This window comes from Sinocyclocheilus rhinocerous, unplaced genomic scaffold (assembly GCF_001515625.1).
Source record: "Sinocyclocheilus rhinocerous isolate Xijiao unplaced genomic scaffold, SAMN03320098_v1.1 scaffold1063, whole genome shotgun sequence".
Lineage (NCBI taxonomy): Eukaryota > Metazoa > Chordata > Actinopteri > Cypriniformes > Cyprinidae > Sinocyclocheilus > Sinocyclocheilus rhinocerous.
In genome coordinates, this window is record NW_015625586.1 from 619042 (window position 1) to 634492 (window position 15451).

The 15451-nt window shown below is 39.8% G+C and overlaps 1 protein-coding gene across 1 annotated transcript; it reads left to right on the top strand.

Annotated features, from left to right (window-relative positions):
• The first annotated feature begins 788 nt into the window (after positions 1–788).
• cramp1 (cramped chromatin regulator homolog 1) lies at positions 789–14720 on the top strand. The gene is made up of 20 exons (XM_016570922.1): positions 789–1210; positions 1587–1957; positions 3319–3521; positions 3886–4039; positions 5289–5372; positions 5483–5531; positions 5684–5769; positions 6093–6216; positions 8297–8378; positions 8593–9426; positions 9676–9844; positions 10652–10812; positions 11397–11465; positions 11619–11700; positions 12077–12187; positions 12284–12453; positions 12549–12735; positions 12830–12982; positions 14019–14155; positions 14390–14720. The coding sequence occupies exons 1-20, from the start codon at positions 1161–1163 to the stop codon at positions 14510–14512; spliced, it is 3399 nt and encodes a 1132-aa protein (XP_016426408.1). The 5' UTR covers positions 789–1160; the 3' UTR covers positions 14513–14720.
• The last annotated feature ends 731 nt before the right edge of the window (positions 14721–15451 follow it).

Genomic DNA, 15451 nt, shown 5'->3' on the forward strand with positions numbered 1-15451 from the left:
GGTTGTTTATTTGATAATGCAGAGCTTCATGCTTCATGTAAATTTGCTGTTTAGCTTGTTGCTTGTAAAGGCGTCAACGCTCGTGAGCACATTTCACTGAATGCTCAAGAGGATGAAATAAAATCAGTTAGTTTGATCTGAATGCTCCCCTCAAATAGTGACTGGACACTGGGGTATTGACAGCTGCAGCTGTTGGGAGCAGTGGTTGAGCAGCTGAGGTCGGCATTGCCTAGCTGTTTATTATTTCATAAAGACATAACCATGTTGTTCGTGAGATAAAATGAGCTAAATGTTGCTTCACACACACACACTATAGAGTTCTCTTTCTTGGCTGCAATAATGTTTCAAATAGAATAGAAAGCAACGGACCTCTAGCATCCAAAGCATGCACGATTACTGTTTACAGCTAGATTTATAAAGTAAAAACTTTTGATTGTCCTTCTTGACAAAGTCAAGTGTTATGTTAAAAAACATTTGAGCTCTTATGAACTGAAGACACACCCTAATCAAGCAAAACATGGTGTCAACTGACAATTGCAGACTTTTCTATTTTAATAAACAGCAAAGATGCATGATTCGAGAAGGAGTCACGGTTATATGTGCGGTTACTAATGTTTAATGTTAATTTTTTTTGCTGTGTATGCAAAGCACCATACCACACCCCCCTCTCGTGTACGTGATCTGTATGTGCTCTATCAAGTCTGTTGAGATGATGAAATCAACGCACGCTTATCTTGGGATAAATTCGGACCGTGGATGTCACTGAGCGAAATTTAAATTTGAACAATAACAATTATAACTGCTTCTGCTCTGATAGTTACGGTGACGTAGATAGACTAAGCAAAGTCCAGAGAGAGCATAGCGGCTGCGTTGCGTTTGCATTGAGCGAAATGCCTCAAAAGCAGATCTGGATCCAAACTTAGCGTCAGCGTGCGTTGTTTTATCGCAAACACGCGCTAAATGACAGGTGTGCTTGTTGTGATAAAACTAGAGAGTTTGTGAGTCAGGGTTGCTGTGGCTACGAGAAGCTCCCAGTTGCGCTGCGCGGAGTTGAACCCCAGTAGGAGCAGCAGCCAGAAGAGGACGACTTTGCCTGACCTCGTTTGCGCTTCGAATATGTTCAAATTCGATAAGTTTTGCTCTCTAAAATCTCCGAACTCATGGTGAAGAGAAAGAAGACGCCGTCTGCTTCCGAAGAGCTCGAGAATGGGTAAGAGTGCGTGAGAAACAAGCACTTCAGATAGAGGTCGAATGCGCGAAAGATTTGCGTTGTCGTCTGTCGTTTCTGCAGGGCGCTAAAGTGAAGGCGCTCGCGCTTGAATTTCAAGGTAAATAAAGGGCTCGCTCGCAACCAGAGCCACGCGAAACTACACAAAAAAGGAGGCTGGGTTGAAAGCGCGGTGTGTGTTTTCGGTCACGTTCATTGAATAGTCGAAGGGTTGTGTTTCGACTCGTTTTGTCGGGACGGTGAGAGGGGATTTGAAACAAACAGCGGCGGCCATGTTGAGTTGAGCAGAATGTCGTCTTTCCAAGTTGATCGCTGTTTTGCGAATGTTTGCGATTATGCTTCGTTTGTGTTTACGCAGGATGACAGTGGGCCAAGGGGGCGGTTCGGGAGTCGAGGGACCGAGCAAACCGGACCGAAAGCCCGACGGAGGTGAGGATGGAGAGAGCGCAGATCAGGCGAGCGAGGAGACGAGTACAAAGAGAGTCGGAGAGGAAACACTTAATCCATCAAGCGCGGCCAGCCCCGGTTCGGCTCCGACTCTTTCCAGCCAAACATCAAGCCCACCCGGAGCCCAGGTGAACCCGACAGCGCTTTCCCCAGTCCTGGCCGCCCCGAGCAACCAGGACCAGCATCATTTTCTCCGCTCCAGCGTGCGACCTCCGAGCAAGCGGATACGGAAAGATGCCTCGTCCGCGGCGCTGAACGGTCACGGCGGTGCGAAAGCGAAAGGTGAGTGGCCATCTCGACGTGCGTCCGCTGCCCACCTGTCAGTGCATACCTTTTCTGCACTTTTATCTCACTTTTGAACGTGTTTTGAGGCAATCTGGGCTGCTCTTGGTTTGACAACGCGGATAAGCTCTCATGCTTTCTTGAGTGAAAGTGACTTGACAAACTGCTCACACTGAAGCCTCTCAAATCTCAGCACTGGGATGCTTGGGTTGCTTGTAACCACATTAAATCACTTAATAAGATGCAGTGCACTATTTTAAATCAGCAGGCTCGGTGGTTAATTTTTTATTTATTTGCCTTTCATATCACTAGTTTAGCTGCCACCCAGCAGCAGGTGACGAATCACTGTCAGGAGTTTCATTCTGATGCATCTGTTCAGGAGATGGTCACTGAATGGTCATTGAATCGGGATCACAAATCAGGAATCTGTACACAGGGGCTATAAAAGGGAATCAGTGTTTATTTTAAAATAAAATTGTATCTTGCATGCTGTAATGTATTCTGGTGTGCTCTCATTGCATGCTCTCTTGTGTAAGTGGGGAGAGTTATTGGCATCTCCGGTTCCCCACGTGTTGTTTTTGGATCAGTGCACTGAGCAGCAGGTCTGGATGCCCTCAGAGGGACTCCACACACTTCCTGACACTCTTCTTGACATACACACACATTAACAGTGTGCATAATTTTTATTTATTTTTTTAAATGGGCTGATAATCTGTAGGCCTTCCTAATTGATAACAGAAATGTAATATTTTTCTATTAGGTCTCAGCCTGACGTTATGCAATTATTTTCAATATTAAATTTTATTTGTTTGATGTGAATATTTGCTTTTTAAAAAAGTGGTGTTTGCATGGTTTCGTAAATCTCTAATGTTCAACCAAAAATAAATTTAGCAGCCCAAAGTATTATAAATAAATTGCACCGCCATTCAAATTAAGCTTGCTCATTCCAGCACTCTTTACTGATATCTTTTGCGTATGAGTGACAGTTGTTTTGTGTGTGTGTCTGTGTGTTTCCTTTAATGTTAATCTTGTTTTTTTGTTTGGTGTAGATATGCATGGCGAAAGTGATATACCAGAGTGTCAATTAAATTAATGGTCAACAGTGCTCAGTAATCTGAAAAAACTTGAAAACTCGAACAAAAATGTGTATATATAGATAGACTTGTAAAAGCAATCCCTAAGTATATTTAAGCACAATATTGCATAGTTGGTGCTTTTATAGATGCACATTATGATATTATTGTTTCTATATATTTTTGTTTGTGTGTGTGTATGTATATATAAAACACTTGCTATGCTTTTCTCAGCATGTGTTCAGAACTGACATACTAACCCTCTTCCCTTTCCTCTCTGTTTCTCAGGTGCAGAAGCAGGTCCCTCTGTGTGTGTGACAGCCGCTGCAGGTTCAGCCGGAAGCTCTGGGGCAGGTGGGACTTCCAGATCGGCCCCAAAGGGCCAGGGTCCTGCAGAGAAGGAGGAAGGGGGGAGTCAGAAACGAGTACGCAGACAGTGGGAGTCTTGGAGCACTGAGGACAAAAACAGTTTCTTTGAAGGAATTTATGAGGTGATTTGTCAGCTTTAATGATAATAAAACTCACTGAAAGGTCTTTGCAGTAAATTGCAGGTTTTTTAGTGGTGTTTTGAGAATTAGTACATCATATGGGACAACAACATCTCCAGAATTACTAAGTGAATTCCATTATCAACGTTTCCATCCCTCCCTGACTTGCCAGGGACAGACTGATATTTAAATGTCCTCTAATAGGTTTAATTTATTTACATGTCATCTCTAAAGGTATAATTGAGGTCTGTGATGTCTTTTATTGATTTATTTCTTAGTAAGGTGTAATTTGTCATGCACCTGAAGGGTTTTTGTATTACATTGAATCTTTTGGATAACAGTCATTCTCTCTCCTGTCCTCTCATAGCATGGGAAGGATTTTGAAGCTATTCAGAACAATATTGCTCTTAAATATAAGAAGAAGGGTAAACCGGCAAGTATGGTGAAGAACAAGGAGCAAGTGCGGCATTTCTACTACAGGACCTGGCACAAGATCTCTAAACACATTGATTTCAACAACGGTGAGACTTACAGACGCACAGTTTATACTTTGTATGACATTTACAGGCTGCAGTGGAGTCCTTTGTTTGATAGGATGATATTGTCTTGTGGAAAGCCATCCTCTGTCCTGCTGCTCACCAGACTGTTAGTTGTCAAGATTAGTTCCTAAATATATTCACTACTGTTCAAAAGTTAGTGGTCAATAAAAAATTTTTTTTGTTTTTTTTTTGAAAGAACTAAAAGTCACAGTAAAGACATTTCTAATGTTACACAAGATTTCTGTTTCAAATGAATGCTGTTCTTTTGAACATTCTATTCAAAGAATCCTAAAAAAAAGTTGTAAAATTGCATTTTACAATTTAACAATTTTCATTCACGCTAACAGACACTAATGTGAATGCGTTGTTTTATTATTTACCTTTACCATTATTAAACTTGAATGTCGAAGGTAATGTACACATAGGTAACAAATATCAGGTGCAAACAAGTGCTAATTTAAATAATCTTTTTTTTTTTTAAACTGAACAATAACTGAGCTAGTTTTTTCATATTATTTATTGACTTGCATTCCAACTGAGCCTTATTCTTTGCATGAATTCTTCTAGGATGGTGTACCTGCAAATACATCTTCAAGTTAGCTTTTTTCCCACCAATTTTCATAACGCATGGCTCACATTGGCTTTTGTTTCCCATCAGGTCACACATAATTTGTTTGTTCATCATTCAACTTACCACAGCAAAGATATACCTGTCATTCAATTTAAATTCAGTCTGTCACCTTCATCTTTGGAGTTGAATTTTCTCGGCTACCATGCTACCTGGTTTTTGTTAGTCACGCATTATCAAATCATGAGTGTGCCCACACCATGCACATTTGCTTGCATGTTAATGATTATATATCATATCCTTATTCTGATGTAGTAGCATACTTAAATGTAATATAAACAGCATTAACCTCCACTGTGACATTCCACAATTTCTTGTATTTTATTGGTTGATTCAAGGTGCACTACCATTCAAAAGTTTGAAGTTTTATACTTCCATTCAGCAAGGATGCATTAAATTGATCAAAAGAGACAGTAAAGACATTTATAATGTTACAAAAGATTTCTGTTTCAAATAAATGCTGTTCTTTTGAATTGTCTATTCATCAAAGAATCCTGAAATAATGCATTATGGTTTCCACTAAAATCAGTTACATAATACATGATAAATTCTCAATGCTCTTATTCCTCCTTTTTCTGTTGCTTCCTTTTGTCCATCTTTCAGTGTATTCACGTGTGCTGAAAAAGTCCTCCCAGGAGCTCTATGGCCTCATCTGTTATGCTGAACTCAGGAAGAAGGTTGGAGGCTGTAAGTATATCAGGCAGTGGGTTTTGTTGATCAAGGGGGGACATTTTAAGTGTTTGCACATGGGGACATTTTGAATGTAACATTCTTTGGTGTCTTCCTGTTTCTTCTAGTGATGGATGACAAAAATGTGGCCAAACTAAATGAGCTTATACAACAGGGGTAAGTGTGTGTATGTTTATTTGAGAGAGAAAGAGAAATGTTAATAATGCACAGTACTTATTATTTAGGTCATGTCTAATGGGAGCATCTACTGTATATCTCCGTAGGTTATGATCACATTGATCTATAATTTTGTTTGTACATTGTTTCAGGGCCACAACAGTGCGTTCCAAAGGCAGAAATCTGAGGATCAAAGCTCCCATGTGCCGCGCGCTGAAGAAACTCTGCGACCCAGATGGTGTGTGTGAGAGAGACACAGAGAGATTGCTTTATAGACTCTTAAAAGATTGATTTTGTTAGCAAGTTAAACAGACTGAATAGAGGTAAGAAGAGAACGCTGACAAAATGGAGCACTCTGGGTATTTAGGTGGACCAGGGCGGTGGAGGAGTGTGCCATGGCTGCTCTCCAGGGTGTAGGAGGAGTGGTTTTTCATGGTTTCCATGGTTTCAGGCTGTGGGGCTGATTGGGAAATGGGCGGTGATGTAGATTTAGCCCACCATCAGAATCATGGAGATGGTGATGCTTCATGGTATTTTTTTTCCTCTTTTTCTCTGGTTTAGGTGTGAGTGATGAGGAGGATCAGAAGCCTGTGCGTTTACCCTTGAAGCTGGCTGTCGAACTTCAACCCCGGAGCAACCACTCCTGGGCTCGGGTTCAGAGTCTAGCCTATAATCCTCGGCTCAGGTGAGCTTCACTAATGCGCACACATGACCTCTCTCGAATTCCTCACTGATCCACCTTCACATCATACATTATTATTATTTGTTATTTCATTGCTTATTGCAAAATGTTATTTTGCAATCCTTCTGTAATCTGCAGATTGGTTGGATTTTGGAAGTGGGAATATTGTGGCCCATACATAGTGGAAAAAAATGAGAAGAAACTTATTTCGTGTTAAACAGGTTGTTTTGAAGGTCGGTGGTTGAAATGGGCTAAAGCTTTTAATTTTATTGATTTTTATTGATTACTGCAGTCTTAATATTTTAATTATAGGCATATACTGTATTGACCCGAATATAAGACGATGTTTTTTTCTTGGAAATACATCTGAAAAAACGCAGTCGTCTTATATTCAGGGTCTAGACTTTGACATGTCAATAATACACCCACAACAATAGGTGGCGCCAAATACGTATAAAACGAGTGTGCTCGTCTTATATTCGGGCCAATACGGTAATTCATTGTATAATAGACCTGTTTTAAAAGACCTTTTTAAAAGCATTTTAATTGAGGAGTAAATGGCCTAATCTTATCCTCACAGCGCATCAGTTATGCGGTAGCTTAATATTGCATGGCAAATTAATAGTAATTTTAATTTAATAATAAAAGCAACTTCATAATAATAATAATAATAGGCCTAATAAAAATAATAATGTAACAGGCCTACATTAATTGGAAATGCCAAATCCTCTTAATATTGGCAATAATTTATGTTTTTGACAATATCTCTGACTATCGTCAATACAAGATCGTCTTTCGATGCACTCCATCAAGGGGAGGTTATTGCAGGGCCGCTGGGCAGACAGTACGTTGCCCATTACGTCGTTTGGGCTGTCTTGTGGAGCGCAGTGGCACTGAGAACATTATATTTCACACACTTAAAGCTCTTTTATTTTCTAAATTTAATAGGATTAGTCCAACGAATCGTTCGGTTTGTAATGCGTACCGTACCGAACGGTTCAATACAAATACGTGTATCGTTACACCCCTTTTATATATACATATATATATATATTATATATTTATAAATTTTTTTAATAGTATTTTGATTTAAGTTTAGTTTTCATGCTGTCAATATTATTTTTTGGTTAGTTTTAGTATTTTCAGTGTTTTTTTAGTTTTTTTTTTAGTTTTCGGTTTTATTTAGTCTATAAGTATCTGTATACTTTTTGACTTTCGTGTTGAATTAAATAGTGATTTTATTGTAGTTTAGTTTTGGAGTCATGAAAATGTATTTTGATGCATTCTCATTTCATATTGACTTCGTATTGACAGTCAGCATGAAATGAAAATATAAACAAAATTTGAAAATGTATGTATGTTATTGATCTTATTGTGAATGATTCATCTATACATGTTTTATTTTTTACCCTTTTTTACCTCACAATTTTTTATTAAAATATAGCTCGATCTGCAGGTGAAATTACAGATTTGTCTCTGTTGACATATGCCGGACTTTTCCAATCATTTCATCTGCTTTAACCCACCCCTGCAAGCTTGTGCTCAATTGCTTCTATTTTTCCTTCTCAAAATTCAACTAACAAACAATACATAGAACCAAGTCCCTTACATTTTTTTTTCTTTTTTGATAATATGTTACACTCCGGATGTACACTTTAAAATCTAATTAATTAATCTTAAACAAACAAAAAAAAGCATGCAAACCGATTGCCTTAAAAAACTGAGTGAAAACACTTTTTAGTTTCAGCAACTAATTCATTTTAAGTTATATATACCAACTGTCCAGATAACAATAGCACACATGCATGTGCTAACATAACCAAAAGAGAGACTATCACTCCATCAACAACTGCAGTTAAGGCTTTTTAAATAAAGCAGTCTGTAGTCTTAATGCTTATAGTTCCAACCTCGACCTAACCACAGGCTTAGTAAAGTCAAGTAAAGTCAACTAAAAAGTGTTAGTTAGGACATTTGTTAGGTTTTACAGTGTGCGTCACCATACAGAAGAAAAGATCTGTCATTTCATTGCGACATTAAAGGTACAACAAATTTGGCAATGCTCATCGCTGTTCTGTTATTGTAGGATGGTTGTCGAGTTGCACCGGAAGGTCTCCACTCTCATTGAATTCTTGAAGCAAAAGTGGGCTGTCCAGGATCAACGCATCGTATCCTTGCATTCAGATCTCAGCCAGAGATCTCAGCATGCACAGTCAGGAGTTTAATTTTCTTCCTTTTTCCTTCCTCATCTGTTTTATGAGATACATTTGTGATAGATTTGGTTGTTTTGTTTGGGAGACATGTCAAAAATGCCTATGCTTAAAGCAGTACCCAAACCTATGTGTTTTATAACAGTAATTCCCCTTAACTTGTTACTTGTAGCTTAAGAGCCTGGCAGAGCGAGAAGCTCTGGACGGCCTGGCCCAGTCTAGCGAGTCGGAGGACCTGTTCCTGTTTCCTGCAGAGAACAGCCCGGTTACTACTTTGCCAGGTGTGGCTCGTGTTGTGCACTCAAAAGCTTCCTGCACGGTACACTGGCAGGAGAGTGGGCGTGGCCGGACAGGTATTAGGGACTTGCCCGCAGCTCACATTTTGGGAATTCAGCCTGCAAGAGGAAAATCAGGCAAGTCTGGTCCAGTGGGAGGAGACCCGAAAAAAAGCGACGGACATCCTGTTGACAGTCCTGATAGCAGCACGTCAGCTCCAGGGTTGGAGACCAGTGTAAACACAAACCTGAGCACTACCTCTCCAGTCAGTCCAACCCTTGCTCCATCGCTCCCCATTGGACCGGAGGGAAATGCGGTGGGGACTCTGGAGCAAGAGGCAGTGAGTCAGACTCAGACTGATGCTAGTGGGCGGGACAAAGAGACTGTGACTCAGGGAGACCCCACCCCAATCGAGGGCCGGACTGAGGAGCCTGGAACGGCAGGAGGGGTTGCATCAGAAAAAGCACCGCCACAATCAGAACCTCAAGGGCGTGGCGAGGAAGTGAGCGGGACTGGAAGATCTCCTCAACAAATCCAAAACGAAGGTTGGAGCTCACAGGGCTCTGAGAATGTGACACTGGCAGAAGTCTACCTCATGCTGGGCAAGCCTGGGAAGCTACTGCTGGAGTATGAATGGCAGCCTAAACCCCAACCCTCAGCTCTGCCCACCACTCAAAGTGTGCTTCGGTGTCTCCTGAGACTTGTGTCATCAGAGGTCAACCCCAAACCAGTGAGTCTGTTTTTTTTCCCCTCTCTCTCTGACCGTACATTTGACCTCTACCATACGTCAAGGCAACTATAAAAAGGAACAAAACAAGCTTTTGTCAAAAATGTGTTCATCTGTGGTTCTGTTTGTTTATTTATTATAAAAATTAAATTATGTTTTAAATGTAATTGTAAATGAAAAATTTTCATTTAGTTTTTTTTGTTTTGTTTATTATTATTTAATTACTTTTTTTTTTTTTTTTTTTATTCCTAGACCCCGGAGGTGTGTTCAGTGGGCACTTCACCTTTGAAATCAGGTCAAGAAGGTCAGTCTGTGACTCCTCCAGGCAGAGCTCCAGCTGGGGCGACCCGCAGTCCTAGCTGGGGTCGACAGCAACATGCAGCACGCTCAAAAATACTTCTGAATAATGCAGTCATCACAGGTACACTTAGACAGAATTGTGTCTTATTATAAGTTGACGTTTCCGAGCCACTAATTGGAATTGCAGAAATAATGACAGTTTCTCAAATATCCCCTCATTTACCTTCTTGATGGCAGTTAGTTATGCCCCAAACTCACGACATTGGTCGATCAATTGTTACTATCTTAGGCTGTTCGCATTGCTCACAGACCAAAGTTTTAGGGAAATCAGTATACAAATGGTCTATTTATAGTTGCACATTAAACTGGGATAAAATAAAAATATTTAGTATTTAAATTAGGGCTGTGCGATATGGACAAAAAAAAACTATCGCGATTTCTTTGATCAATTTTGCGATTTCTATTTTAATCACGATTTTGACACACACAGACATGCTTTACAGTCATAAATGTATTCAGTGTGAATTTGAAACATATTTCCACGGTCTGTTCTGTTCTCGTGCTTCATTTACGCTCGCTGCATTCTGATTGGTTCGGATCGCATACTGCGGGAGGTCGGGGGCGCTGAAAATCGTACTATAAAGCGATTTAGAAATCGCGCACGCTCAAATCACGATTTTATGACGATTTTGATTAATCACACAGCCCTAATTTAAATATTGAAACACTTCCTTTAAAGCCAGTGTAATGAACATCCTCCCAGAACTGAGTGAAGTTTATTGCAACAGATAACCGCTGGAAAAGCCTGAAGTTTCACCTCTTCCTGAACCAAAAACATCATATTGACTCAATATTGTGACAAAATTGCAGTGTTGCTTCTCTGTATCAATTTGACCAGCTGGAACTTAAATAGATGTGTTCTCCACAGGTGGGAGAAACCTGCCGCGTTCTCTGCTGGCCTCCGGAGGTGACAGCGAAGGGTTTGCTGTCCCGACGACCCTGCCTCCTAACAGCTCCCGCCAGCTGCGGATGTTCTCTCCTAATAAAGAGGCGGAGCTAGCCTTTCGCCAGCAGCTGGACTCCATCAGTGTGAGTTGTGTCAGTGTTTCTAAAAGGGAATAGAACATGAGGGACATGCTTTTTCATCTTAAAATATAATAGTGAAATTTATTTCAAGTTGTCAGTTGGCCAAATCATATACACTACCATTCAAAAGTTAGGGGTTGATAAGATTTTTTGTTGTTGAAAGAAGTCTCATAGATATTATTTATAGACATATTGTTGTTTAATTATTATTTGTTACAATTTAATCTAACTGTTTTCTATTTTAATATATAAAAAAAATTTCAGCAGCCATTACTCCAGTCTTTGGAAATCATTCTAATATGCTGATTTGGTGATCAAGAAATATTTCTTATTAATATAAATTTTGAAAATGTTAAATTGTCACTATTTATCAGTTCAAGGCCTTTTTGCTGAATAAAACTATTAATGCCTTTAAAAAACATGTAGTGACCCCAGACTTTTGAACCATACATATATATATGGTACAACAATCTCACATGACGTCAGCAGGGTTTTTGATTTATTTATTTATTCTCCTGAGGGACAAATATATGTATTTCTTCATCAGCAAATTTTTCCTCTAATCATGCTTTTTTTTTTGTCTTTAGTCCGATATATTTTCAAAGCAACGGAAAATAGGGAGGGGGCGTCCACTAAGGAAACCTCTCGTGGTTCAGGTGAGTGTGGACAGAAGAAAAAAAAGAAGTGGGGCTTCTTACCTTTACCTAGTTGCTTCCTTTCACATTGAATCTGTTCTTTTGTTGTTTTTGTTCTTAGAGCTGTCAAAGGATAAAAATGTATTTATTTTTTATTTATTAATTTTTTTCCAGAGAACGCTGCTGCCACGAACAACTGGAGACACTTCGCCTCATGTTTGCTCCTTCTCTATTCTCTCCAATTCATCTGCTACAGGTAATAAACGCACACAAATGCGTAACACTTTACACATGCAGTGGCCGAAGTATTTGGACACTTATGCCACACTTAGATGCATGAATGTCATCATATAACACAAAATCACACCAAAAGAAATGTTATTATATCGAAAGTTACAAACACTCTTTTAATGCAAAACATTTCACAAAGTCAATTTTTATATATATATATAAACAAGATGTACTACTATTCACATAACTTTCATATTTTGGCACCAGTTTATTAAAAGTAGTTTACAAAAATCTCTCAAATAAGCAACTTGAGGTCAAGCAGTAAAACTGTTTAATTTTTAACTGTTTAGGTTTACTGTATCTGTCTGTTTGATTTCAATGCAGTCGCTTCTCTTTGTCAGGAACTGGTTCGTTTCGTCCAATACAAACTCGTCTCGCCACATCGAACCGCCAACTTTCCTCAAAAGCTCCGTCCGCTACAGCCAGTTCTGCACCCGCTACTCAGCTGTCCAGTAAGAATCAAATCAAAGCTAAATGATAAAAGATGTTTTTATCCACTGAACATTTGAAACCTACATGCTCTTGAATGTCTCTTGAATTTGTTTCAGGTGCAATTGACCTGGCTGCAAAATCTGCAGGTATTATCCCTGGCAGCCCCTGTCGGGAAGTGGAGGCCCCCAGTATAGATAAGGCCATTGTGGAGTCTGAGGAGGCCATGGACTCGGCACCTGCTGCACCTGAGCTAGAGCCAGATCTACTTGATCAGGAGCCTTCTGAGGTAAGAACTAATTCCCTTCCTAGATCCGCTTTCACTTTTGGGTGTACAATTAATCATATCTGGGTCTGTTCTCATTTTACTCTCTTTATCTGCAGGAATCCCTGCAGAACGGTGTCTCTCCACCATCTCCAGGGGGCGGGGACTCCCTCTTGGCTCCTCCCAGTGTTGCTTCCTTATTGGATATCTCTCTACCGGGCCCCCCAGAGGAGTCTCTACCTTCTGGAGAGCCACAAACTCAAATCAGCGACTCTATTATTGAGCTCGCCATCAACTCGCACTATGGTATGGTGGGATTGAACCTGAGTATTAGAGGATCTCAGTGGGATCATTTTGTTTTAGTGGTATCTATTCGCTCACTTTTCGCTCTATTTCTCAGGTGATGGATCATTGCTCTCGCCTCCTAAACTCAATGGGAGTGATAGATCCAAGCTCCTTCCCTCTTCATGTGACAGCTGGATGCCGTCCCCCACACACGACCCTCAGTGGTACCCCAGTGACTCTACTGATTCAAGTCTTGGCTGCCTGCTCTGTAAGTATCAAACACATCTCAGTTCCCTGTTAGCAAAGGATGTTCATTATAGATATTATGTATATCAGGAAACAAAATGATAGTGTTCAAATGATGAGTTTGAAACTAATTGATTGAGCTTTCTTTAAATTTATATATACACTAGCGTTCCATAATTCTGTCAGTAAGTGTTTTGAAAAGAAATTAATACTTTTATTCAGCAAGGATACAATAAATTGATCAGAAGTGACAGCTAAGACATTTATAATGATACAAAAGATTTCTGTTTCAAATAAATACTGTGCTTTTGAACTTTATATTCAAAGAATCCTGAAAAAAATGTATTAGGTTTTCTATAAAACTATGATGTTTTTGACATTGATATTAATAAGAAATGTTTCTTGAGTGCCAAATGAGCATATTAGAAAGTTGTTGGGATGGATCACGTGACACTGAAGATTGGAGTTATGGCTGCTGAAAATTTTTGACAGCTTTGCTATCACAGGATTAAATTACATTTTAAGATATATTAGCTTTGAAGACATGTATTTTAATTTACATTTAGTCATTTAGCAGACGCTTTTATCCAATGCTACTTGCAAATAAGGACATTAGAAGCAATCAGTACCAACAAAAGAGCAATAATATGTAAGTGCTATGACAAGTCTCACTTAGTCTAACGCAGTAAATGTAGAAAGTTTTTTTTTTTTTATAATAAATTTCAAAAGTAGAATAGAAAAAGAATAGAAAATGCTAGTGGAAGAGGGCCCGTTTTTTTTTTTAAGAAAAAGAAAACAAGTAGAATAGAAATAGAATAGAGAGGTCAAGTTTTTTTTTAAATGAATAAAAAGAAAACAAGTAGATAAAATAGAAATAGAATAGAGAGTGCTAGAGTTAGAGGGTCAAGAGAAGATGGAAGAGATGTGTTTTACCCGTTTCTTGAAGATGGCTAAGGACTCAGTTGCTCGGAATATTACTGTTTTTACGTTATTGTACTGCAAACCTCCATCAGTCTCAGCACTATTGACAAATCCATCCTTGTTTTCCTGATTTGCAGCAAGTCTGGCATCCCCTGATAAGACAAGAAGGACAGCCCTGCCTCCTTCAAGTAACACAGTCTTACTTGGACCCAGTTTACTAGACAGCAACTCCCACGATTGTTTTCAGTCCCGCGGCCTGCCGGATGTAGCCGAGGTGAGAGGAAACACACAAAGTCCCCAGCTGCTGTCTGGTAGACTAATATAATTTGATATGGCACATTATCACCAGGCGCTCCTGTATTTGTTTTTTCTCATTCTGGCTTGCATTGAAGATAAACAGGAAGTGAGCGGGTTTTAAATGGTGTATGCAAATTAAATCAGGCATCTATCCTCAGCTTTGAAAGTGTTACACATGTATTGTTGTCATTTGGCTGTTTTCTCACTACAGGTGGATACCCAGCTGGCCTGTATGATGAGCGAGAGCAGTGTCGACTACATCGCCCGCTTCAATGACCTCGCACAGGAGCTCTGTGTTACAGAACCGACCCTCCCACCTCCTCCAGAGGACTGATGCAGGGGGCGGAGCCTGTCACTGTTTGCATTGGACAGAAGAATGTTAACCGGAGTGCAGTTCAGCTGTAGGAAGTGCAATAGACTGGCAGGGTCCACAACAGCCTTTGGGCTCTAATGTGTGTGTGTGAGTGAGAGCGTTTGTGTATGTTTGTGTTGATTATTCTGTGGCTGTCCTCTTATGAGCCACACCCAGGACACTTAAACAACAAAAAAAACTCCAGTTTACAGCGCAACCTCATGTACAGAGAAAACAAGACCTGCCATATCTGAACAAAAACCGTCTTCTCATCTGTATATCTGTCTCTGACGTCTTTGTCTCACTTTTGTGTGCGTGCATGTGCATGCATCTGTAAGTGGAGCTGCAGATTGTCTTTGTGTTTTCTTTCTATTGTAGACAACGCATTTGTGCGAAACCCTCTAAAGCCATAGGAGTGCGCCTGCGCACACCCTCCGTTTATGAGACCTCAGATTCTGATTGGTTTATTTTCATCTGAATGTTGTAAGTTGGTGAAAGCCACACTACTGAAAGGGACAAGGGCTTCTTGTTGTGAGATTATTACGAGGACTGAATATCTAACACACACTAAACAAAATGACTGATAACACAAATGCAGTGTAGTTGCATCAAAAGTGAGATTGAACGCTATTTTTCCCCACAACACTAGGATTTTTGTTTCCTGCCGAATGAATATGAAGCCAATAATTTGTAGATTCTAAAACTGAGTTTTCTTATGTGAGACTCTGTGTGTGTGTGTGTGTGTGTGTGTGTGTGTGTGTACATTTATGTGAGTGTTTGCACAGATGTAAATAGACAGTAACAGACCCCAGTATTTACTGCTTTTGTAACATATTGTAAATTATTGTCATTTGGATTTATTTATTGATAACTCACTGAGACAGTGTTTTTTGTTTAACGTGCCAGATGCAGGCATTTAGG

Coding starts and splice junctions, on each gene's coding strand:
- cramp1 (XM_016570922.1), top strand. CDS start 1,161: ATGGTGAAGAGAAAGAAGACGCCGTCTGCTTCCGAAGAGCTCGAGAAT. Junction 11,466..11,618: donor GGAAACCTCTCGTGGTTCAG/GTGAGTGTGGAC, acceptor ATTTTTTTCCAG/AGAACGCTGCTGCCACGAAC. Junction 12,736..12,829: donor CGCCATCAACTCGCACTATG/GTATGGTGGGAT, acceptor TCTATTTCTCAG/GTGATGGATCATTGCTCTCG.